Below are 26256 nucleotides of genomic sequence, written 5' to 3' on the forward strand. Positions count from 1 at the left end.
GGTAGTGGTGATGAAGGAGATAATGGTGGTGGTGGTGGTGGTGGTGATGGTGGAGGAGGTGATGGTGGTAGTGGTGGAAGAGGTGATGGTGGTAGTTGGGGTAGTGGTGATGAAGGAGATAAGGTGATGGTGGTGGTGGTGGTGGTGGAGGAGGTGATGGTGGTAGTGGTGGGGGTAGCAGTGATAAAGGAGATAATGGTGGTGGCGGTGGAGGAGGAGGTGATGGTGGTAGTGGTGGAAGAGGTGATGGTGGTAGTTGTAGGGGTAGTGGTGATGAAGGAGATAATGGTGGTGGTGGTGGTGGAGGAGATGGTGGTGGTGGAAGAGGTGATGGTGGTAGTGGCGATGAAGGAGATAATGGTGGTGGTGATGGTGGTGGAGGAAGTGATGGTGGTAGTGGTGGGGGTAGTGATGATGAAGGAGATAATGGTGGTGGTGGTGGAGGAGATGGTGGTAGTGGAAGAGGTGATGGTGGTAGTGGTGATGAAGGAGATAATGGTGGTAGTGGTAGTGGTCGTGGTGGTGGTGGTGGAGGTGATGGCGGTTGATGTGGTAGTGGCGGAAGAGGTGATGGTGGTAGTTGTAGGGGTAGTGGTGATGAAGGAGATAATGGTGGTGGTGGAGGAGGTGATGGTGATAATGGTAGAAGAGGTGATGGTGGTAGTTGTGGAGTTAGTGGTGATGAAGGAGATAATGGTGGTGGTGGTAGTGATGGAGGAGATGGTGGTAGTGGTGGAAGAGGTGATGGTGGTAGTGGTGATGAAGGAGATGTGGTGGTGGTGGTGGTGGTGGTGGAGGAGGTGGTGATTGTGGTAGTGGTGGGGTTAGTGGTGATGAAAGAGATAATAGTGGTGGTGGTGGTAGTGGAGGAGATAGTGGTAGTGGTGGAAGAGGTGATGGTGGTAGTGGTGGGGGTAGTGGTGGTGAAGGAGATAATGGTGGTGGTGATGGTAGAGGAGATAATGGTAATAGTGGTGAAAGAGATAAGTGGTAGTGGTGGTGGTGGTAAGGGTGATGGTAATAGTTGTGGTGGTTGTTGAGATGGTGGTGGCAGTGGTGAGGATAACAGCCATGGTGAAGGCTTCAGTAATGCCATACTGCTGGTAATGGGGATGTACTTACTATGAATTCTTTAGTAGATCCAGAAGACAGCCATTTGAAGCATCAACACAGGAGAGTTTGTTGGGGTTTCTAGGTTACATTGGTTACGTTACTTTCTTACTCTCCATTTTCATCCTAGATTATCAGTTTTATGTGAGTTTCACAGGTGAGGCTATGAATGGCAGTGGGACAGGAGGTCTGGCCAGATCTCACCCCAGGGTAACCCAACCCATCCCTTCCCTGGCTTTCACAGACACTCTGGCAACTCCCAAACCTGTCCTTCAGCTTTGCAGACCTTGGTCTGGGCTCAAAGAATTCCCACCAGGGATAGAAGAGGGCTGGGCAGGCCTGCAGGCAGAAAAGACAGTAGAGCCTCCTATCTCTGCAAGAGGGCTAATTCTAAAAAATGCAGTTTGGCTTTGTAACTTGCTCTTGATCTGTGCCAAGATTTTAACGCTAAGGAAACCTGAATTTGAAAACATAACCCTGAAAACCCTGAAAATAACCATTGAAACAGATGTGCCCATGTTTCCTCCTTTCTCTCTTGGGGTATAGGTCTTAGCACTGTTAGATGGAACATCATTCTAGAGACCAGAATGCTTTTAGCTTTGAAAATTCAAAAAACATCCTTTTCTAAATTTTGTTTTTCTCAAATTCGTATGCCTCGCAGCCTTCTTCCACCCACCTCCACATTTCTCAGTTAATCACTGGAACATTTACCAACAGGCCACATGGCTCTGTAGTTACTTGCTTTCAAAATAAAGCCATAATAGTTTTTATGAAAATTGGGTAAATATCCCTGCAATGCTATTTTAGTTACCAGTCCCAACAAGGCAATTACATATGGCGAGCATCCAGGATATCCTTTTAGGCTTTCAAGTTTTCTCTCAGTGTCATTACTTTACACAGCATTTAGCAAGGCTGTTTTTTTCCCAAGCTGCTCCAGTCCAGATCATTGGAAACAGCAAATTGGGATGCATCCAGGTCACCAAGAAAGGAGGGAGTGGAGGGACTGACCAAGGCCACCACTGAAATCTGAGGGGGACGAGCCAGAGTATGGCTTGTCAGTCGTTCATCCACGCCTGATGGCGACTGGCATTGGTTCTCCCAGGCAGCTGGTAGCTCAGGCCTTCACAACGGCATGTTGCTTCTCCAACCCCCACCTCTGTCATTCCCTAACTCCTCCCTGAGGGGAAAGGGAAAAATATTACTATTGTGTGGGTAGGTTGTCTGGGCCAAACGCTCTGCTAAGGGTGAGGTGAAATAATGTCTAGGAGAATTTGTCACACAGTGTGCCAAGGTTGGGATTGTAATTAATAATACTGCGAGGTTCAGCACTGACATATAGAAAGTGAATATATTTCCTTTAACCCTCAAAATAACCTTGGAACATTTGATATACTTGTTCAAATGAGGAAACAGAAACTCAGAAAGGTCTAGTCGTTTGCCTGGGCCTGCATGCCCATTTTGCAGAAGACTGGGAATGGGGGTGCCCCTGCCTTCCCCAGCAGGGCCATGCACTGCTTTCCAGGGGTACTCCTGGTCACGGGGCGGAAAGGGAGGAGGAGAAAGCAGAAGTGCCACGTTTAAATAATACAGCTGCAAACTTTCAATTTAAAATAGCACTTTGAAGTGTTTGCTTATAGGCAAAAAGCATGATTTGTGTGTCAGTCCTTCAGATACCTGGGAATGTATGGCTCTTCTTTTAGAGTTTGGAATGAAGTCTTCTTGATCTCCCCAACCCCTCATATTGAAGGGGAAGGTCACTACATGCTGGCTTGGGTATTTAATACCATTTCTTAACTAGTTGTAGAATATTTAAGACCCGGATTCAAATATTGCTACTACCTGTTAATAGCCAAATGGCCTGAAGCAAGTCAGTTCACCTCTCCAAGTCTCCATTTTCCTGTCAGGAAAGCAGGAATACAAGGTTTATCTGGGTTTTGTGAGGATTAAGTGAGATACAGAAAACATAGAGCACAGTACCTACCACAGGAGGAGCACTTAAGACGTCGAATTTCCTTTAGAACTTTAAAAGTCATTGATAAGAAATCAAGTTTTGAGTGCTTGGTATGAGCTTGGTACTGTGTAGAAGCACCCTGTCAGTTCATCCTCACAACATCACACAACGAATACTCATCATTACCTCCATTGTTCTCGTGGGTAAACAAGACCTCCAAGGAGTGGATACAATGTCTGTGCCACAGCACTATGGGATCCATCTCCAAAGTCCATTTGTTTCCAGGACGGTATGGTGCCTTCTCATTATCAATTTTCCATCTTATTTTTAAAGAATATTATCTCTCTTGTTTATGATTGTGATTGTTTTTCTCTAATTTTACTTTTTTGTACAGTACAATTCAAGGTTACCTCTAGTTATAGAGTAATAGTGTTTCTTATATAGTGTCTTTATAAATTTGTAAGTGCATGGTGAGGGCAAGAGAGTACGTATGTGCTGAATGTCCATGAATTATGTGGCCAGTACACATCACTGTGGCCTCTGTTTTTATTCTCATGTACTTCTACTTGTATAAACACATATATACACACACCCAACTGAATTCAACACTTTTTAACCATGCCCCATATCTTGAACGCTTTTATTTTTTTTTATAGACAATTACTTGGCACCTTCATATGTGTACAATATAATTAATGGAAAGTAGCATAAGAAAATTAGATGTCGTAATTAAAGGCTAGAGAAGATACTACTCAGCTGTCAAAGTTAAACATTAAATTTAGGTTATTAGAACTGGCTGCTGGCCTTGTGTCTGTGAAATTTGTTTTGCTAAGTAGTTTTGCATTCATTCAGATGAATGTTGCTGTTGCTTTTATTTTCCTAATACAGGAAGTAGTAACTCCCATTATTATATTAAGCTGTTTCCTTTCTAAGACACTTTTGCAAGCTCGATCTGCGTGTTTCCTCTGTCACACTGATCTTATATACTGTGTATGTGCTTCCTGAAACCATTTAAGCATTGATGGAAATTATTAGCGTGTTAGTGCAGCCTTAACAGAGAAAAGTTACTTAGTCTAAAAACATTCTTTCCTCCACAAGGAACCTTTCAGTCTTGTATGACTCTGTGGGCTGCTAATACACAGCAATTTTCATGAGCAATTTTCATGAGAGACTGAGTGGGTTTGGGGTTTAGAAACAGAATGTTTTTGGAGTTTTCATTTCTGGACATGGATTCAAATGTGGCTCCCATCAGCCAGTAATTGGAAATAATAGTTCTTCTGTTGGCTGCCTCATCTATATATACATAGACAGGCCTCTTAGATTCATTTTGCCTGAGCAGGTGTTCATGTCGCACAGAAAATATTGTCACCCCGACTTCTGTGCATTCTATAGAGTTAAGCATCTCAACTGAGTTGTGGAGTTGAAAATAATTTGAAGTTCCTAATTCACCTTCACCTTGTACCCCTAGTTGAGCCTTGTGATCAAACCTCGGGGAGAGCAGTCTATAGAATATCCTGTATCTGACGGTCATACCCAGGAACTCATTTGCGGGGATGAAGAGGGTTATGATTTTTTCCTCCATGATTTTTTTTTTTTTTAAGACAGAGTCTTGCACTGTTGCCCAGGTTGGAGTGCAGTGGCGTGATCTCGGCTCACTGCAAGCTCCGCCTCCCGGGTTCACGCCATTCTCCTACCTCAGCCTCCCAAGTAGCTGGGACTACAGGAGCCCACCAACGCGCCTGGCTAATTTTTTGTACTTCTAGTAGAGACAGGGTTTTCTACTGTCTCTACTATTAGCCAGGATGGTCTCGATCTCCTGACCTCCTGATCCACCCGCCTCAGCCTCCCAAAGTGCTGGGATTACAGGCGTGAGCCAATGAGCCTGGGCCCCTCCATGACCTTTTAATGTTCCCCTTATCCTCTTTATATCTTCAATGTATACTATCTTTTGTAAGAAACAAGTTCCATATGTGTTATTGTGTTTTTCCTTGCTATATTGAAGAGTATTTAGCTTCGTTTGGTCTAAAAATTCTGTCTTGGTGATGTCGCTTGAAAATGTCCTGAAATTGATTATGGTGATGGTCGTACAACTATGTGAATGCAGTAAGTCCTTACTTACTGTCATCAGTTGGTTCTTGGGAAACTGTGACTTTAAGCAAAACAATATATAATGAAATCAATTTTACCATAGTCTAATTATACAAGCAGGAGTTGAGTTCTTATGATGCAACAATTTATGGTCACAAAAACATCACCACACTTCTAAATAAAGACCCAAAACACTTCTAATATTTAACATTGAAAGAAATCTAAGTTATATGTACATTTAAGAAAGTTTAAAAAAAAAAGTAAGATAATTCCTTACCCAATTCTTGGTGGATCAGTGAGTGACCGGGAGTCAGAGTGGTAGTGGGTTAAATTAATAAGTGTTGACGAAGCAAAAATTTTAAGGCATCGCCTACCACCAGGCAGTTCAATCACAATCACAAATGCAGTGGGCTCACCGGTTGCTTTTCTATCACAGTGTTTATTGTCATGCTTCTGTATAATTATATACTTGAAGGATTTTTTATGATGAATTTTATTTATTCATTTGTTCCTTTTCCAACCTGCTTATTCCAGTTCGGGGTGGTGGATGGTGGGAGCCTATCCCCGCAACTCAGGGCACAGGATGGCAACCAGTCCTAGACAGGATGCCACCCCGTAGCAGGTTGCACTGACACACACCCCCACAGTCATTCACACTGGGACCATGTAGAATCACACTTTCACCTGACTTATGTAGCTTTGGGATATGGGAGGAAGCTGGAGTGGAGCCAGGAGAAAACCCACTCAGACATGGGCAGAATGTGCAAACTCCACCCTGACGGTGACCCTGGGCCAGGAAATCCTTTTTTTTTTTTTCTCATCAACATTGTAACAAAATGACATTATTCAAGGACCTACTTTCTGTGTACTACAAACCATTGAACAATATGGTGAATTCTAAAAATGGGGTGAATTCTATGGTATTTGAATTATAGCTCAGTTAAGCTTGTGTGTATGTGTGTGTGTGTGTGTGTGTTCCCCTTGGTTCAGAATTCTAATATTTAATAAATAAGTCCATGTGCTTAGTATTAATTTTGCTTGTGGTTTTATAAACCTTTTCAAATTACTCCCCTGAGCCTTTGAATTTCCTAGCTAAAGAGCTGTAGTTTTTTTAGTGTAACCTTATGTACATGTATTTATCAGTCAACAAGTACATATTTAGCACCTCTCTTGAGCTGCAACAGCCAAATTGTTATAGGAATAATAGTCATAGTAGGAAGAGAGGAGCAGTTGCCACAGGAATTATTAATAATAATTTTAAATAGTTGGAACTACAGCCATTCTGTTGGGAGAAGCACAATAGTGACTTAACTGTGATTGTGGTGACAGGGAGCAACAATTGAGTCCCTGCTAATGGGCCAACAGGGGTAGGGGTTGAAAAGGAGGAGTGAGTGGTTTACATTACAAAAGGATTGTCTGAGAGCTGCTCAAGTGTGGTTATGAGGGAAGGTCAGGCTGGAGACAGAAAGGATGATAACCGTGGAGCTGTCAAGGGCATCTCAGGGGTTTAGGCAAGCGCTGTGGCAGCTAGACGGGGCCAGCTGAGAGCAGACATGTCCTGGCCCTGCCTAGCGTTGATTGATAAAAAGGAAACACAACGAGAAGATAATTGAGCAAACCAGGAGGCCTGGAGAAGTGTTAAAAATTTAAAAGTGAATCTTGGGAGCCATCAGAACCTTGGCTGAAAATATTTCTGGCTTCACTTTGACCAGAGTTGGACCATTTTGTGGGGGAATAGAACTACTGAAAGGCGTGTGTGTGTGTGTGTGTGTGTGTGTGTGTGTGTGTGTGTGTTTGTACATGAATAAAATGCGGTAATTGGCAGATGGATTGAAAAGAGTACATCCTTGAAATCTATTGAACTGCTTCCTCCTGGCTGCACATATACTAAGCACACACACGCACACGCACACACGTGCCTGACTTGCGCTGGAAGCTTTGGGGTATATAAAAAAAACATGAACATCCAGACTGCAGTCCATATTCCAGTTGTCTCATTTGTCCTGACACTGCCCTTTGTATCATTTTCCTCTCCAGTGCAGGCTGCAGCAGCCAGGGATCATGTATTGCATTTAGTTGTCATGCATTAGGGAGACAGAAAGAGCAAAAGATGATGATGGAACAAAATGGGCCAAAATGTTAAATATTGATGAATCTGGATATAGGAATGTCCTCCCCATTTGACCCCTGCCGACCTCCTTATCCCAGTCTCATAAGACTTGTACTCTTGCCAACTACATGGCAGCTCCAGTGGCATTCTTTTTGTTCCTCAGACAAACCAAGCTATTCCTACCTTTGAGCTGTTGACTCGGAGCTCTCTCTTCTCCCTGAGCTGCAGATGGCTGGCTCTGTCTTGTTATTTAGCTCTCTGTTGAAATGTCACTTACAAGAGAGGACATCCTGCTAACTGGAGTAATGACCCAATCATTTTCTATCCCTCTGTTTTAATTATCTGCCTGGACCCATCTCTAGCTAATAATTTGTCTGTTATGTTCACCGGTGTATCCAAAGAACCCCAACAGCACCTGTCTTTGGGTAGTGCTCAAAAACTATTTGTTAACTGAATTAACTGATCTAAATGCCCAGAAATAGGAGTCATTAAAAATGATGTCAGTGCCTTACGGATGTGCTTTATGCAAGAAAATGCTTCCGAACTCCAATCAGGGGACATATACTCAGAGAAGACCTAGGTCCTACTTTAGAATATTGGTGAAGGAATGCACACTTTTATATTTCAATTTTAATATTAACTTCTTAAGGTATATAAAGTCTTTTTTATATTCTCCAGTCTAATAAGCCTTTTTTAAATTATGAAATATCTACACAAATTATATTGGTTAAAAGGACCACTGTCTCTCTATATATTTACATAATATGTATATTTATACAATGATTCCAATCATACAAGTAGTATGACTATGAAGAAAACAGAAAATATATGAAAATAATAATTTTAAGGATATGGAATTATGAGTAATTTTTACTTTTTTATCAAACTTGTTGCATGTGGTTCTATTATGTTTCTAATTTAGAAAATAATTTACAGAGACAAAACATAATACAGGATAAATATGATCAAATATTAATAAAACTGAAGTACAGTTTGGATATGGAAAGACTTCCCTGAATCTGGCATGCTTAGTGAAGCTTTACAGAAAATACTGGTAATTGATCTGCGCTTTGAAAACATTCATTGGATTAATGAGGATAAACAAATAGAGCATTTTAAGTTAAGCAGAACGAACAAAGGAAGGAAGAAACTAGCACATGGGAGACTATGAGGAGACCATCCTAATTGAAAGAAAGCTCATTTTGGGGGGATGGTAGGAAGCAAGTTGGGAAAGTTAGGCTAGATCGCATTTTAGAAGATCTTCAAAATTGGTCAGAGAGGTTGATATTAGAAGTGGAAAGAAATAAAGAAGTTCTTAAATAAAGAAATACGCTGGTCCTTCTCAAGAAATAAGATTCTTGAATAGAAGGATAACATGATGGCGTGGGTGTTTTAGGAAAATTACTCTGTGCAGGGAGAGAAACAGAGCTGGCAGTTTGGAAGTGTGACACCAGTATCCATCTGGTGTCCATGGCAGACACCAAAATCAATCACAGGTCTGCTCTGCCGAGACACAGCCTGAGAACCATCTTCACTGGCCCTCCAGTCAGCCAGTACTAATCAATCAGAGTTGGCCATGAAACCTGATTGCCTCCTGTGTGTGTCAGACAAGTGAATGATAGGCAGGAGAAGGACAGGAGAAACAAGGTGAGGGCCCCAGGCTCATGACTTGGATTTTAGTAGTTCTAAGAATATAAGAAGGATAAGTATCCTGAGATGTTTCTTTCGTATTTGTAGGTTTGTATTTTAATGAGGGCCAGAAATAGAGATCTTTTTGTATAACTCATTATTCAGTTCTAGAAATGTTTTGCTTTTTTTTTCAGGGTCATTGTCACTGGTATACAGTTTCTAGGCACTTCCTTTAAAAAAAAAAAAATTTAAATATTTGGTAAGCCTTGAAAACAGTAACTCCAACAAATGATGTGCCAAAAGAGACTCTCACCCTTTTAATCTACAAAGATTTGGATGCACCTGCTCTGTCCACTCATGGGAGTTAGGTTGTCAGAATATGTTAGGCCACTATTTTTGGTTTTTTAGGAAAAGGTTTTGTTTTCTGTTATTTTTTAAAACTGGGTTTTAGATTGCAAAATAGCAAACAAAATTAAAAATAAAATGAAATTGTCTCATCTCTGGTGGAGGTGGGAGGAACTTCTACTTTGTCAGTGTGTGGGCTGCGAACAGAACAGAATGTTTATCTTAACTGCATGTTGAAGTTGAAAAATAAAGTTAGCAATAGCCAAAAGGCCGCGTTTGAATAACTTGTCTCAAAAGGGAAAACATAAATCTAGTGGCAAATCAGCTCTGCTATATATGCTAGTATTTATTGGATGTGTCTGAGAACATTGTTGCTTCACCATATAAAATTTTATTTCTTCCAACTGATTGGTTCAAGGTCACCTCCCAATACCTGTAATTCAAAGTTTGGTTGCTGGGACCAATGACAGTTGAATTTTTGTATTGATAACCTTTCTTTTCTTTTTTTTGTCTCTATTTCTTCTTCTTTTTTTTTCTTTCATTTTTCTATGGCTTGTGATCAAGAGCTTACAAGACCCTATGAAAAAATTAGTTGAAAAGAAGAAAAGAAGAAAATCACCCAGCAGGAAAGTACAGATGCGGCTGTGCAGGAGCCGAGTCAGTAAGTCACAGGTTCCTTCCCTCTACATCTTTCTTCCCACAGGTGAGAGTGACGTGGTTCTCGCTGACGGAACCTGGCTGGGCCTCAGACATAGACTCATTGTCTTACTTCCTCACTTCTCAGAGTAGATGTATTAGCATCCCGGCCAAACCCCTTTAACACATGTTCCTGCTAGGTCGTGACTCACGTATCCCAGTAAGAGATCGGTTTCCAGGGGACTTAAAAGGGCACACTTGTGAGGAGCTGACTGGGGCAAGACAGGGCAAATGTCCCCAGCTCTCCTTGGCTCTCTGCCTGTGGCCTGAGCCCCAGCTTTGCACTTTCTCTGGTTTCTGGACCCTATCTGGTCTGTTGTCAACACTAGATGCTCTTCTAGATAGGAAATCCCCTGGCTTTTCTCTCACTGAAGGAGCTTTCCTGTGAAATTGCCCTGGGACACATGCATACTAAGGCATCACCATATGAAAGTGTTGGATTTTGGCACTGTGTTTTCTACCATGCAGAATGTCTGTTTTCTTCTCTGTGAAACAGAGAACAGCTTTGAGTACAGGAAATGACTGCTCCATCTCCATTTCATGCCCCTTTTCAAAGAAGGTGCCTCTTGTCATTTTAAATACTGAGATGAACTTTTCAGCATGTGTGGTGCATGGTTCCCATTCTCATACAGTGAGAAGGAGGTTTAAATGTGAATCTGTATCATTTTCTGTGGAGATGTAATAGCTTGCAGGAATGTATTTAGTCTTTGAACTGGCCGACCTAGGAAAACAAAATGGATGCCCTTGCTTCTATTCTGTACTCCTTTTCCACACACACAAAAATTTAGATGACAATCTTATAGTAAAATAGGCTTATACTTTTATTGTATTTCTAAATCAACTTTCAGACATATTTTTTGTCCCACAGGAAAATTTGCTGCCAATATTAGCCTTTTTAAAGTTTAAAGCATATATGTACTAGGTAAATTTTTTGGTGCAGAATGAAGACAAGTTCTCACTGAAGGACAGACCATAGAATATGATCTGAATCTAGTACAATTGGCTAGTTTATGGTGAACCAGTTTAACCCATTCCTGATGATGGTAATACTGCTAGCTATCATTTTAGTGAGCACCTACTGTGAACCAGGTACAATGCTAGGTGTTTTATTTATGTTAATTCCATCTCATGACAACCTTCAGTGACATCAAGGCTGGGATTTTCCTCATCGTGTAAAAGATGGAAGGAAGGCTCTGGAAGGTTAAGGGGCTGCCCACATACTCTTGTGTAGTAAGAGGTGAGGCCTGGAGTGGGTCCCTGTACCTTCTTTTCACCATATAAGTTCATACAATCAAAATAAAGCATTCACCTTTACTTAGAAGGGGATTACCTGGGATTTTCTTGATTTGTTTTAATTAATTCAGATTTCTCAAATACTTTAGTACTTCATTTTAAAAGCTCAAAAAGTATAACCCAGTAACTATTTAAAATGACAGTGAACATTGAACATGAATTTTGTTTAGAAGTAGCAGGTGAAGATGCATCATGGTGCTAGGAGGAAGGTTCGGAGGCACCAAGTGAGTTTCAGGGCAGTGATGTGTCTTTGCGTTTAAAGCGGTGGTGAGAGTTGAGTAGGAGACGGCCAGCCTGGATTTGTGAGTGGTCCTGCCTGCAGCCTCTGTAGCTGAGCTAACCTCTGAAGATGTCCTCTCCTATAACACTAGGAATCAGAAGAAATCAATTCTGATTGATTTTTTACAGTTTTTTTACTATTAATTTTTACTGTTTTTTAAAGTGATGACTGTATGCATCTATCTTATTTATATCTAGCTGCCCATCTAGATATTTACAGAATATTTGCCTTGTGATGAAAGCAAATTCAGACATTAAGATGCTACAGAAAGGGACAGAAGGCCAGCAAATTGGCATGTAAATGACTATATGTTGACCCTTGTTTGTGTGTGTGTGCGTGTGTAATGTGTTTGTGTTAAAAGTGAAGTAATATTGTACTGAAAATCTGGCTGTATCATAAATATAACATTGATAGAACTTGACGACTAAACCTCTTTTTTATTTTAAGATTAATTTCATTAGAGGAAGAAAACCAGCGCAAGGAATCCTCTAGTTTTAAGAGTAAGTTTTGATTTTCGTTTAGAATTGCTTCTGAAATATTACTTAATGTTCAACAGCCAAGTCATTTTCCTTTTTGGCAAACTCCTCCTAGGCCTTTCTTCTTTTTCAACTGAGAAAAGGCTGATTTGCTTTTAGACTCAGTTCTAAATGTTCAGATATCCACGATGTCAACCCTACAGCGTTACTGAGAGAGGCTGTGTATTGTGAACCAGAAAATCATATCACAGTCATGTCAGCAGCAGCTCTTTAGGGGGCAGCCAGGATGGGAACTGGCAAATCGCTGTTTCTTTTCATAGCAGGTTATAAGATTTCTGCTGTGACCCTGACTAGTTCTAGTTTTAATAAGATGAGGCTGTGACCTCAGGAGACGTGGATTGGCGGTGTGTGTGGGGTGGGTGGGTATTCGTCGATGTTGGAAACAGATGGGAACTGCTCACTCTGCCCTGCCAGCTGATGCCTCAGCCTGCCAGTGCCGAGCAACCCCCGGATCCCTCAGGTGAAGTGAACCTGATGTGTTAGGAGAAGGGGTCAGAGCATTGGAAGGTGGCACAGTGTGCTCTGCAGGCTCATCAGCTATTTCTGTCTCCCGCTGTTACTGCCAGTTTTTTCATCGGTCCTTCACCTCACCAAGGGGTAGAGGGTTTGATAGATTGTGGTAGAACTAATGTGATGCAGTACCAAGCACTTCACTGGCACCCAAGCTCCTTGGAGATGCGGGGGAGTGTTTTATAGGTGTTATGAAGAGAACTAAAATTAGCCCAACAGTGTGTTTACCTGGCCTCCCTGGGGACATATGCACCTCTTCCTGCTTCACCCTCTGGTATGGTACCTTTCTGGAAGATAGGAGGAGGCAAAGCAGATTCTGGAACTTCCCCTCTGCTCCATTCTTCTCCTTCACCCTCTATCTTCCTTTTTATCTTTCCACCCACTTACTTCTCCTCCTATTTGCTTTTCTCCTATCTGCCTTTCAACAACAATGACAACAACAAAAAAGACTCACTTTTTTGCCTCTAATGCTTGCTTCGTGTCATCCATTCATGCATGTACACCTTCACATACAAGTACTCACACACTTGTTCATGTGTTCAACAGACGTTTATTGAGCTGCCTCTGTGCCAGGTATGGCGCTGGGCTCTGGGCATACAGTGGTGCACCAGACATAGTCAGTCCTTTCCAGGGTGAGGCTGACAGTCAAAAGGGGAAGCAAATGGTAATCTAATCATTACACAAGTAATCCAGCAGCTCCAGCTTTGGTGGGAGCTCCAAGGGAGAGGTGCAGGGCTTTGGGCACATGTGATGGAGAGGACACAACTTGAGGAGATCGGGAAACTGGCTAAGCCAAGTGCTATGGCAAGACTTGTCAAAGCAGAAGAAACAGCCTGGGCAAAGGTTATAGGCCCGGGAGGACCTGGAGAACGTCAGAGAAACCATGCTCCAGAGCATGATGGGGAGCGAGTGGCAGGAGGAGAAAGGGAGCAGCTGGGCCTGCTCTTGTTGGCCGCAAAAGAGCTCTCTGTCTATGTGGATCTAAGCCCTCCAGCCTCAGTGTACCCACAGCATGAATCACTAATGTTGTCATAGTCAAGGTAATTGGATAGGAAAACATGGGTTCTGTGGGAAAATATAAACTGCAGTTTATTATATTTGTATGCAAGTTATAAATCTATATAAATTATATATTCATACAATATGTGACAATGCAGGGGAATCAGATTTTCTCTCGTTCCTTGTGCAGTATAATTGCTTGTGGTATTTGCATATTTTGAGATTGTAAATGTCGATCATCTTGTTTTATATATGCACAGAATAAAATCCATTATAATGAAGTATCATATTTCTTTTATTCTGTGACTTGCAGAAAGGCTAATGAACATATGAGCAAATCAAGTTTTAAGGTTGTTCTATTACAAACATACACACAGACACACTTTATTATTTAGAATAGTTTTTGGTTCACAGCAAAATTAGGGTCAAAGTATAGAGATTTCCCATATATTCCTTTCCCCAACATATACGTAGCCTTTCCCACTATTAACATCCTATACCAGGTGGTATATTTGTTATAGTCAATAAACTTACATTGACATTATTATAACCCAAAGTCCATAACTTACATTAGCATTCACTCTTGGTGTTATACATTTTGTGGGTATTACAAATGTATAATGATACGTATCTACCATTACAGGACCATACAAAATAGTTTCACTGCCCTGAAACCTCCGTGTGCTCCACTATTCATCCCTTCCTCCCCTCACACCCTTGGCAAACGCTGATCTTTTTACTGCCCTCATAGTTTTGTCTTTTCCAGAATGTCATATAACTGGAATCATGCAATGTGTAGCCTTTTCAGATTGACTTCTTTCACTTAGTAATCTACCTTTTCATTTTAGCCAGGCCCATATGGCTAAAGCTCATTAGCATCATCAAGTAATAGTCAGTTACTTAAGTCACACACTTGTCCATGGAAGAAGTGTTAGATCGATGTCGTATGATTTTCAGGTTGTCTGCCAAACAAAGCAAAGATTCAGAGCTGTTAATTCAGCATTCTCTGAGAGCCGGTAGCAGGAGTCCAGTGTAATCTGAGGACCCCTGCTTCTGCCTGAGTGAGTTTGTGGATCCCATTTCTTCCTGAGGCTGTGCATTTACCTTACACTGCAATAACATATGAACATGCACACCATTTCGAGTTGTTGGTAACCAGTTGCACGTGTTATATTACAGCTGAAGATGGAAAAAGTACTTTATCTGCCTTAGACAAAAGCGCTACACATACTGCAGGCTCAGGTAATCTAGATTAAGGAAAACTACTCAATTTTAATTATTTGACTCAAACTCCTCACAAAATGAAACTAACTCATAATTTGTTTTCTTTCCTCTTCTCTAAAGGACCCATAGATGAACTGTTAGACATGAAACCTGAGGAAGGTGGTAAGATTTATGTGTTTCTTTGGGATTATGATTTGTTTGATTTTTGTATTTTTTTTTATTTTTTGAGGCGGAGTCTCACTCTGTCACCCAGGCTGGAGTGCAGTGGCCGGATCTCAGCTCACTGCAAGCTCCGCCTTCCGGGTTTACGCCATTCTCCTGCCTCAGCCTCCCGAGTAGCTGGGACTACATATTTGATTTTTTAAATTACTCTTTTGCATGTAAGAAAATGTAATGTTATTCTTTTTAATAGCTTTGCATTCCAAAGCAAAGTTTCTTGGGTGACAGTCTTTATAAATGACCTTAAATATGCCCAAGCACAAATTAGTATGGGGGATCTATCATCATTGGTATAATGAATTTCATAATGTTCAAACTACTATAGCTAAAAGTTATGTCAGGGGTCACATGCTATAGTAGAAAAAAACATGGCTTTCAGAATCACACATGTGGATTTAAAAACTGGTTTTACCATAAATGGCCTGTATTTTAAGCGATTTGCTTCATACTTAAACTCTCTAAGCCTTAGTTGTTCTCATTAGTCAAATGGAAACAATAGCAACAGCCTTGGTGGTTTATTGTCAGAATTGGAGATCGTGTGTAAGAGGTACTTGATGGCCTCTACCACAGGGTTGTGTCAAATGGTCATGAGTTGAGATAGTAGGACTAGTAATGTTTTCTCGGTGGTTTACTGTGCTAACTCTCCACTGACCCTTAGGTAGATGCAGAGGGAGAGTTTGCTTAGTTAAGTCCCACATCCGAATTTACCAAACCTAAAATCACTTACAAAATAATCTCCCAAAAGAGATTCCAGAACCATGGATTTGAGTGAGACATGTATAGTGTTAAGTAATTCTAAGACATGGAGAGGGTTCAGCCTAATTATAGCCTTAGCTCTCCATCTGACCAAGGGTTTCTTTTTAGTGATGTACCAAGAGTCCAAAATACCCCTGAAATTTGGAGCCAAACTCCACAGCCTCCTACGCCCTGGTGGCTGTCATGCAGCCTCCCCTGGCTTTACAGGTTTCTCACAGGACTACAGATTGGCTGAGGTCATCCTGCAGGCCCCAGTCAACCAGGGCAGACAACTCAGTTCAGTCTGGGCTTGATGTTGATTTAATTTACAGAGTGTATGAGGAAGAGAGTTTCTGGAAGACAGAGGATATTGGTTAAAGTTTTTTCAAAAGTGGAAAGGCACCACACCTCTAGCATTAAGTTTTCACGGTTTAGGGATATAAACTTGAGGACAGATACCTGCTTTCCCTATTACTGTCTTACAACAGGTAGAATACTATGCAGTATTGTGTGAATATCCATGCATATTTTATCAAAATGACTAATCATTTGTAAACATTGAAATCATACCAGGTAGTGGAAGTAATAAGCAGCTAATGTAGATTGCTATACATGGTGTCCATTTTTGTAAAAAATTTTCCTCCTTGGCTTAAGAACACATTACTTTGATAGAATAAAGGCATCTTTTACAAATTATTCTTTGGCAGGGATAAATATTTTATTCTTACCAAAATTAGGTAAAGACAATAATAGAACAAGCCTAGGTACCCACCACCCAGTTTCAGCAAGTCTTACCAGTTAAGAAATGTATTTATAATCCTTCACGTGCTTGAACTTACTTTGATAGGAAGGCTGTTATTCCTTTCGTTCCCAACATCTTGTTTATATAATTTGCTCTTTGCTTTTATTATCACCTTCTTTAATTTTATCATTTTAATGTTTGAATTTGACTAGGTAGTACATTCACATTGGGACAAAAGCCGACTTACAATAAAAAAAAATACACAGTAAAAGAATCCTCACTCTCTTTCCTCTTCCTTAACCCCCTCCCTATTCTAATACTTCCATCCCCCAGTGTATCTTGGTGTTTCTTTACCCAGACACAGCAAATACGAGTCTGTATTTTGTTTCCCTCTTTCTTAAAAAAAGAAAAAAAAGGTTCTTGGCTTTAGAATTTAACTTTCTTTAACTCAGCAATAAAGGTACAACCCTAACCCAGTGGTCATGCATTTCTTCAGAGAATTAAATCAGAAATGCCGCTGCCTGCGATAGATGCTTACTTTTATAAACTTCCTCAAAAGCATGTGCCAAGATATGTTGGGATGAGATTGACACTTGTCTACTTATTTAAAACAGCTTTCATATCTCATTGGTTTATAGTTACGATCTTTGTTAGTTTTGTAGACTAGCAGTCCATACCCCTTTTTTTGAGCACTCTATGTAATTCTAAAGATAGAGATATTAATGTGCTGGTCCCTTAAAATGTGTAGTTGTTCTCAGGTAGAAGTATTGGTTTACACATTGTCTCAGTTAAAGGCAATGTCACATAATTTCTCTTTTCTCTTTCTCACTGCCAACCCACACAGCCCTTCTTCAGGCATGAGCAGTGCTGCCCCACTGTCTGCCTCCGCTTCTATGTTGTCAATCCATAGGGTAGCATCAGCTTAAATATTAACGTGCTCTGTAGAATAAAAATATTCTGTCAGTGCACAGAAAACTTGTGGTGACTGAAGAAAAGAACACTCATTAATTTGTTGACTTCAAAATGTGTGCCCTTTGAAAAACTGCCGGAAGGCCCAAATCCTGAATTAAAATGCTGATTACAATATGCACAACATTAAACAGTCAAGAAATAAAAAGAGCTTAATCCAGGGATGACTGACTTTATAGGACTTGGGGGCGATAAGCTCTAGCACCCTGCTGCTTGGGGGCCGGTTCACTCCCAGTGGTAATTCTGTTAGACAAGTAATGGCTAAGCCGTGGTACAATGTTATCAAAAAGCAGACTGCTCGTGACAATAGCAACGATTCTCAAAGAACCATTGCCCAGAAAATCACCCCCATTCAGTGTCATAAGGACATTGGCTTTCTCCTACTAAATAGCTAATGTGATGAAAAACCAATATTTGACCACAGTTTATAAAACTGTTTTAAGTAAAAAAGTTAGTGACATTTTGAGCCACGTGAAAGTGCTCTCAAATTGCCTCATGACCACATGTGGCAATTTGACCTCAATTTGTTAATTATAACATGGAGAAGTCTTTGTGTTTCCCAAAATCGGGCCAAGAAAAATGAATAGCAGATACCTGAACAAAAAAGTCGTATTATAAGGCAGAAGAAAGTTCAATGAATTCAACTCACCTAAGTCTCATAAGTTGGCCTTACCCAAAAGATCCCTCTCTAGGATAAGACTGAGCCAATTAAAACAATTTTAATTCTCTATATTCTAAATAAAATGTTTATCTCCTGCTACTTCCTTGGTTACTACTTCTAGACTTATGATTCTAAATTGTGGTTGCATGTCAGAATAATAGCTCATTCAACAGCTACCACAGGTGTGGGTGAAAACTTTTAGCCCACAGCAATCATACATGTTTACCTCTGAGTTCCTCCTGAGTCACTCAGAATTGTCTCCTGCAGTTATCCATGTATTACCGACTAGGGATCTGACTGCTTCCTCGCATACGAATTGGCAAGTACTAATAAGCACCTTCTCTTTTCTCATAAACTTTTCCTTCTCTCAGTCTTCCTCAGCACCCTGGGATGTACTGCTGGCTTGGGTACATTTTTTTTTTTTTTAACCAAATGCTATTCTTAGCTAATCACCCTGTAGCCTGTAGTGCTCTCTATAGATTTACCTTTTTAAAGATTTCTATAAAGATTCTGACTGGGGGCGGTGGCTCACACCTGTAATCCCAGCACTTTGGGAGGCCACAATGGGTGGATCACTTGAGGTCGAGAGTTCGAGACCAGACTGACCAACATAATGAAACCCCGTCTCTACTAAAAATCCAAAAATTAGCCAGGCGTGGTGATGGGCATTTGTAATCCCAGCTACTCTGGAGGCTGAGGCAGGAGAATCACTTGAACCCGGGAGGCAGAAGTTGCAGTGAACCAAGATCGCACCACTGCACTCCAGCGTGGGAAACAGAGTGACACTCTGTCTCAAAAAAAAAAAAATTTCTGTAAAGATTCTATAAATATTTATCCCTGCCCTAAGTTTTATGTTTTTCAGTAAGATTACTTGTCTGCTAAGATCTACTGCTGAAATGGAGTAGTAAGCTTGGGGATCATGAGCAATAATTTTTTTTTTAGTGCCTACTTAGGGTCCAGTACTGTTGGTTTGTTGTTTGTTTTTTGTTTTGTTTTGTTTTTCAGAGAGTAGGAGTAGTATTTCCTCTATCTGTTCTTATTATAATTCATATCATTTTTCATCAGAGGCAAGTTCTTAGAAGCAGTGTTCTTGAGTTCCAAACAAGTACAGTTTGTTATAACATAGAATATGTTTTTCTTGTTAGCCATTTTCGTAAGGTGTTTTCCTCCCTATCTTCCCCTTACTCTCTTTGGGCGATGTGAGGAGAGTGTTGGTGTTTGGGGTTTTTCATCTATATTGCAAGCGTGTGGCCTCTACGATTAGTCATAATGTCGAGAGTGGGGATGGGGGAGAAAACCAGAGAGATGGAGTCTTCCTGTTTCACACGCAGATAAAGGTAAATTAAGTGACATTTATCTGCCAGCTTTCCTGTGCTCTCGTTTTTGGTCTATGTAGTTATGTTTCCTTCCATCTTCTGTGTTCTAATTTATGCTGAGGTCATGAAACTCAGTATGAGTTCAAAAATACCACCTGAATGAGCTGTCACCAATTTCCCACACTGCGTCTGAACTTAGAAGAGCTTCCTTTCTATATGAGTTTTCACACAGATATTGCTCACTGGTTCAGGATCAGTTCTCCTAGGGAATGTTCTCCCAGGGGCATAGGGTTTTTATTTTTGAAAACTTGTGCAGTACAGGGCAAACATGCTGAGTGGATCTGTCATCTCAGCCTTTCTGCCATGGTGCCTGCATGGTGCCTGGCTGCCAGCGGAGCCATCTGACCTTAGAAACCCTCAACACTTTACAAAAGCTTAAATATTCATTTATACATGAGATCCTTAATAGGTTCTGAAGTAACAGCAGAGTGCTGCAGTGAGAAACACCTGGACCTGTGAGTTGGGGTCCCTAGCAAGATTGTCTGTAACTAATAAATGTTGTGTCATTGGGTAGGTTCTTTAACCTGGGTGTCTTTTTCCTTATCTGTAAAGTGAGTTAGAGGAGATGATCTCTAAGATTCCTATTGGTTGCAAAAAAAAAATAAAAGTATGATTTTCTCATTGGGACAAACCATCCGGTTCCCAGAATATGTTTGGGCAATGGCAAGTAGAGAAGTTTTGCCGAATTGAATGAAGGCTTTTCAGATGGCTGTGTGGATGGGTGGCTGAAAGGGCTGCATTCGTGCTTGACTGTAGAGGTCCTGAATACCACTAGACAGAGTGTAACTTTACCCAGTAGTCAGGGAGCCATTGAAGGCCTTTGAGTAAGTGAGTAATCTCACAGCCAGCCTGTCTAACTTTGCTTTCTGTTGCTTATAACAGAATACTGGCAACTGGATAATTTATAAAGAAAAGAGTTCATGCCTGTAATCCTAGCACTTTGGGAGATCAAGGCAGGAGGATCACTAGAGACCAAGAGGGCAACAAAGTGAAACCCTATCTCTACAAAAGTTTTAAAAGTTAGCCAGGCATGGTGGCATGTGCCTGTAGTCCCAGCTACTCAGGAGGCACTCCAGCCTGGAGTGCTATGGTTGCACCACTGCTCTCCAGCCTGGATGACAGAGTGAGACTCCGCAAAGAAAAAGAAAAGAAAAGAAAGAAATTGAATTTATTTCTTAGAGTTATAGGGGCTAAAAAGTCCAATTCCAAAGGGACACATCTGGTGAGGGCCTTTTTGCTGGTGGGGACTCTGCTGAGTCCCAAGGCAGCTTAGGGCATCATCACATGGTGAGGGGGCCGAGTATGCTCCCTCAGGTCTGTCTTCCTCTTCTTATAAAAGCCACCAGTCCCACTCCCATGATAATCCATTAATTCATTAATCCATGAATGGGTTAACCCATATGTGAGGGCAGAGCCTTCATGAACTAATCACCTCTTAAAGGCCCCACCTCTCAATGCTGCCACACTAGGGATTAAATATAAGCCTGAGCTTTGGAGGGGACAGATATGCAAACCATAGCACATGCTAAGCAAAGATACACAGTAAGAGGGTTCCTCTATGGAGCACCAGCAGCTTCACCAATGGGCAAGCCCAGAAGGGCTCCCAGACAGGAATTTGTCTTTGGAGTTCCAGAAAGAACTTGGAATTGGAGGTAGAGATTGGAGAACCTTCTGAGGTGACGTTGGAACCCTAAGAATAGGAAAGATCTTCTATAGAGAATGTAGGGAAGGTATGATGGTTTGGGATGAAACCTTAAGGGCAGCCAGAGTAGGAGGAGGCAGTGGAGAAGGTACTGTTAGGGAGATGGGAGGTCATCCAAGAGAGCCGCCTCATGGGGACTCCCAGGAGATGGCAGCATTTCCAGGCCGGGCAGTGGTACAAATGATGCTGTACAGGTCAAGGCTTGGGAAAAGAGCATTGGAATTGGCCATGAGGATCTCACTGCTGACCTTCAAGAGAGCTACTTCAATGTAGGGTGGGGGCAGGAACTTAATTACAAGCAGCTGAGAAAAGAGTAGAGACAAAGTAGAATATGTGGTTGTAGAAGGAAGAAGAAACCAGAACAGTAACTTGAAAGTGCGAGAGGACGGTGGAGAGCAACATCAAGTGAAGGCTGATTATTGTTGAGATAGGCACACATCTCCTGTGGCTAGGGGAAGGAAGCACTGGAGAATGAAAGACTAAAGGCCGGGCGCGGTGGCTCAAGCCTGTAATCCCAGCACTTTGGGAGGCCGAGACGGGCGGATCACGAGGTCAGGAGATCGAGACCATCCTGGCTAATACAGTGAAACCCTGTCTCTACTTAAAAAAAATAGCCGGGCGACAAGGCGGGTGCCTATAGTCCCAGGTACTCGGGAGGCTAAGGCAGGAGAATGGCGTGAAGCCGGGAGGCGGAGCTTGCAATTTGGAGCGAGATCTGGCCCACTGCCAGCTCCCAGCCTGGGTGGGCCAGAGCCAAGAACTGGCCGTCTCAAAAAAAAAAAAAAAAAAAAAAAAAGACTAAAAGATGCTGGATCTGAATAATGGTGGGAACACAGCAGGCTTCACAAAGGAGGGGAAGGCACAGAGAGGGCTTATCTTAGAAAGGAGAGGCAATGCCTGCAAGTTCGTGGAGTTGGAGACAGGTGAGGATGTGAGTACGTCATGTCTGTTGGCTCTTATTTTTGCAGCAGTGTCTGTGGTTGGGTTATCTGATAAGAAAGTAAACCTGGAGACTTAAGAACCTGCAAGAGAGTGAAGGGAGCTTGGAGTAGCATCTGTGGGTTTGGCACCTGAGAGATCCTCAGCCCTTGTTCATCCTTTAAGACAAAAGCAGGAGTAGGGCACCATAACCCAGAAGCAATCCACATCTGCATGGGTGGAAGCCCTGACTCCAGTTGGGAGTTTCTTACTGGAGTTTCTCCCAAAGAACTTATCACATCTCTGCATGTGTCTCCATTTTCTGTCAGTTGAGTTGAATTTTTTTCAAAGAAAATGACAGCATGATTCTCAAAAGCCAACTGACTATAGAGTTATTTCTCAAGTCTCAACTTGTGTGGTTACAGACCTGAACCTGTCCTTTTCTACTTGTAATTAGATTTTTCTTATGAGATATGTGTAATAATTTTAAGCATCTTAATTATCAGTGCAATAATTGGGAGGTTTTTGTATTTTATGGTTCAAGTCAGTGCCAGTTTCATTGCTTTTAGCTAAGTGGTGAGTTCTCTTAAAAGAGAAAATGTGCACTATGTAGCCTGTTAACTGTTGAATAACCAGGAAGCTAAATAAAAGGCTAAATTCAATGGTAGACCTCAGTGTCGGCAAAATCTGTATTTAGAACTGGCTGTAGGCAATATCCTCACCAAGGGTCCTTTTCTCTTTTGGTCACTAAAAGTTTGAGTTGAATAGGATATGGTATTAGTAAAAGTTTTCTGATTGCAAGTGATAGAAAACCCCTCTTTGAAATAGTTTAGGTTTAAATTTTAAAAGCGAAAAGAATGTATTGATCCATGTAGTGGGGACACTCACTTGTGGATTGGCTTCAAGCAAGGCTGGATCCAGGAACTTGGATGGTTTTGTCAGGATTCTCTGTCCACCTCTTCAGGCTGTTTCCCTCTATGTGTTGACTTCATTATCACTGGAAGCCTGAAATTTGCGTCTTTAGAGATTGGAATCCCAAAAAAAGGGAGGCCCTCTTCCATTAAGTTTCTATATACCAAATTCAGGGAGGTGTCTGACATGTGTCCACCCCTGAGCCAGTCACCACGGCCTAGGGGATGGAGGACTCTGGCCAGACTTGCTGCTCATTCACTGGGGTGGAGGGTAATGAGTCATTTCCAGTGGCATCTCACCAGGATCACATGAAGGCATTTTCCCAAAGGGAAGACTGAAGAAGCAGAGGGAAGGGATGCTGAGTTAGCAAAAACCACCAAAGTCCATTATAAACACCATAGCACAAAACCTAAACAATAAAAACAAAGATGGAGCTGTTACAGTCTGTGGTTATTTTTAGAAGGCTTACAGTTTATTATTTGTTGTTGCTAATGTTAGTAATGATCTTCCCTGAACAGACATCTAGGATTTGACTTAGTGGAGGGCTGTACAAAGCAACTGTAGAAGGAACATATGTCATTTCCAAGGTGCATTTGAAATTATCTGCTCCTCCAGGGTCTACACATTGACTTGACTTGGTTTCAATAAAACAGGTTTGGTTCAGTAATTATCTGGTTTCAGTCAGGGCAAAAAGTAAACTGTAAGAAAGGGTTTGGGCATTCCAGTTCCACCTGTAAGTAGGAAGTGTAGAGTTTTGTAATGTTAATAATCATTAAAAGGGTGATGCTGGGGAGGGGAGCATGCATAGATACAGGTGTTGATGGACACATCCTGAGCTGCGAAGGTTGCTTTCCTTTCCTTTAGCTCCTACCTTCATCGACAGAGGTGGGCCACCTGCCTGACCTTACAGTCCTGCCTCGCCCACCACGTGCAGGCTCAAGTGGTTCCTGAACAACCCTGTTAATATCACACTGTTTCAGAAGCCTGTTTAAAATGCCATTTTCCCCATCTTCTCACCCACAACACCTACAGGCTATGTCTTAGTGAGAATTTCTGTGATAACACAAACAATAAGAATGCTTACATTAGACAGTTGTCCAACTAAAATGATGTTTTGCCACTATTTTTAAACCACAGTGACATGAGAGTGACTAGATTCTTCCTCTCCCTGATTTATAGCCTGTCTGCTCAGCACATCAGAAATCCCCTTCATCTTTAGATCTTTATGTAAAGTGTGATTGAAAATAGATCCAGTAAAGCCAACACAGAGAACTTAAAAAAAAAAAAAAAAAAAAAAAGCCTTTACTTACTAATTATCTTATATATTTGAAGAAAACCTGGTCATCTCATTTAATATGACCATATCAGAATTGCAGCATGGCTCAGAAAAAAAATATTAAACATGTTTTTTTTCTTCTCTTTATGAATTAACAACAAAAATGTTTATAGTTTCCAAGTGGCAATTAGATACCACCCCAAAGCCACAGTTGATAATACCATCTGTCTTTGGTTCTCAAAATATGTAATAAACCCAATGAAAGGACTTGGTGTAAGATTTCTGATAGTAATGCTACTTGTATTCAATATTCAGTATTCTGCCAGTGTTCGTAATGTAAGGATGGCTGTCTTCTTTAAAGCCTTCCTTCTGGAAAGGCAGTTAGGTTTAAGGTGTATTTCTTTTGGTCTTCCTGACAACACCGAGGTGGCCCTTATTAACATGATAACCTTATGGATGAGCAAATGGAGACTCAAGGGGGTCTAAGGGTTTTACTGAAGTCACACAGCAGGGAAGGGGTGGACCTGAGGCTTCGCCTCTGATCTGGTGCTCACTTCAACTCTCCCAGAACTGTGTCTCTAGCCTGTGAAGCTCCCTGACCTGCAGCCTCTTTCCCTTTTATTTTATTGCTGCAAAAGGTACTCAGGCAAACCAGACCCACTTTTCCTTTGCTTCATGCAATGGAGTTTCAGCAAAGTGGGAAGGAAGTACGGATGCCTCTCTTGGGCATTGTTGAGCTTCTGGACGTCCTCCCCTTCCCTGTCGTGCCCTGGACCAGGGCGTGGTGAAGGTTCTTTCCCCATCCTGGGTGGTAAGACAGGCTGCCACATGGTGTGTTGCTGTTCCAGCCAGGCAATGTGTATTGAGGGCTTGCGTGGGAAGATTTGGGAAGCTATACAAACAAGGAACTAAGATCTCCAACACGTTTTCAATCTTGGCTTTGTTTCATATCTGAGAAATGTTTTGGCAAATTTGCTTTTATATTAAAGAAAAAGCAAAACCCTAGAGTCTGATGCCCAGAAACTGAACTTGCTTTGGAGGACAGGGGACAAGGGAACATGGGATTAGAAATTTAATTCTATAAACTCTTAAGAGAGGCTATAATAATGGCATGAACTTATATTTTGATGACCTTTTTCTTAAATCCAGCCATCACCCAGTCTCCCCCTTTGCAGCCCCTACAGCATTGATTCCTGAGGGCTTGAGCCCTCCATGGTGATGTTTTGTTCTCTGTTACTTCATTCAGCTTGCCTGGGACCAGTGGCAGGGACCCCGGAACCCGAAGGTGCTGATAAAGATGACCTGCTGCTGTTGAGTGAGATCTTCAATGCTTCCTCCCTGGAAGAGGGCGAGTTCAGCAAAGAGTGGGCCGCTGTGTTTGGGGACGGCCAAGTGAAGGAGCCAGCAGCGCCCACTATGGCCCTGGGAGAGCCAGACCCCAAGCCCCAGACAGGCTCAGGTTTCCTTCCTTCGCAGCTTTTAGACCAAAATATGAAAGACTTACAGGCCTCGCTACAAGGTAGGTATGGTGGGGATCGATATGGGGTTTTTTGTTTGTTCATTCTTTTTATTTTCAATCCAAAAGCACATTTCTTCCTTCTTTGTCTTTTTTAATGTTTTCTCTATTTTTACTTACTTTTAAACTGGAGACTCAGAATCACATTCCAACTTTATGTTGCAGGGTTTAAAATACATTCCTTTTCATAATTCTCCCCCTGTGTTAACATCAAAGGTTAGAGGAGTGGTTCTAAATCATATTGTCATCCTTTGATTTTAGACGACTTGTGGCATACTTGAGAGGATCAAACTGCTTTCATGGTCAAGGCCCTGTTGACTTGGCCACTCCGCCCTGAGTTCTCCACGTTCCCATAAGCATGCCCTCTTCCTGGGTGCTGACTGACATTGCACGGGGCTTCTTCACTATTTTTGCAGACTATGTCTTATCTTGCACTTCTGCTCCCCTTCTGTTCTGATC

General features: G+C 41.6%; 1 protein-coding gene across 1 annotated transcript in view; it reads left to right on the forward strand.

Annotated features, from left to right (window-relative positions):
* Nucleotides 1-26256, forward strand: part of ICA1 (islet cell autoantigen 1) — a 161237-nt gene that overhangs the window by 119943 nt on the left and 15038 nt on the right. Inside the window, 6 exon segments of the mRNA XM_017893892.1 lie at nt 9798-9825; nt 9828-9894; nt 11950-12002; nt 14727-14789; nt 14892-14933; nt 25528-25800. Of these exon segments, the coding sequence (XP_017749381.1) occupies nt 9798-9825; nt 9828-9894; nt 11950-12002; nt 14727-14789; nt 14892-14933; nt 25528-25800 (526 nt within the window).

This window comes from Rhinopithecus bieti, unplaced genomic scaffold (genome assembly GCF_001698545.2).
Source record: "Rhinopithecus bieti isolate Rb0 unplaced genomic scaffold, ASM169854v2 scaffold_23881, whole genome shotgun sequence".
In the NCBI taxonomy this organism is placed as follows: domain Eukaryota; kingdom Metazoa; phylum Chordata; class Mammalia; order Primates; family Cercopithecidae; genus Rhinopithecus; species Rhinopithecus bieti.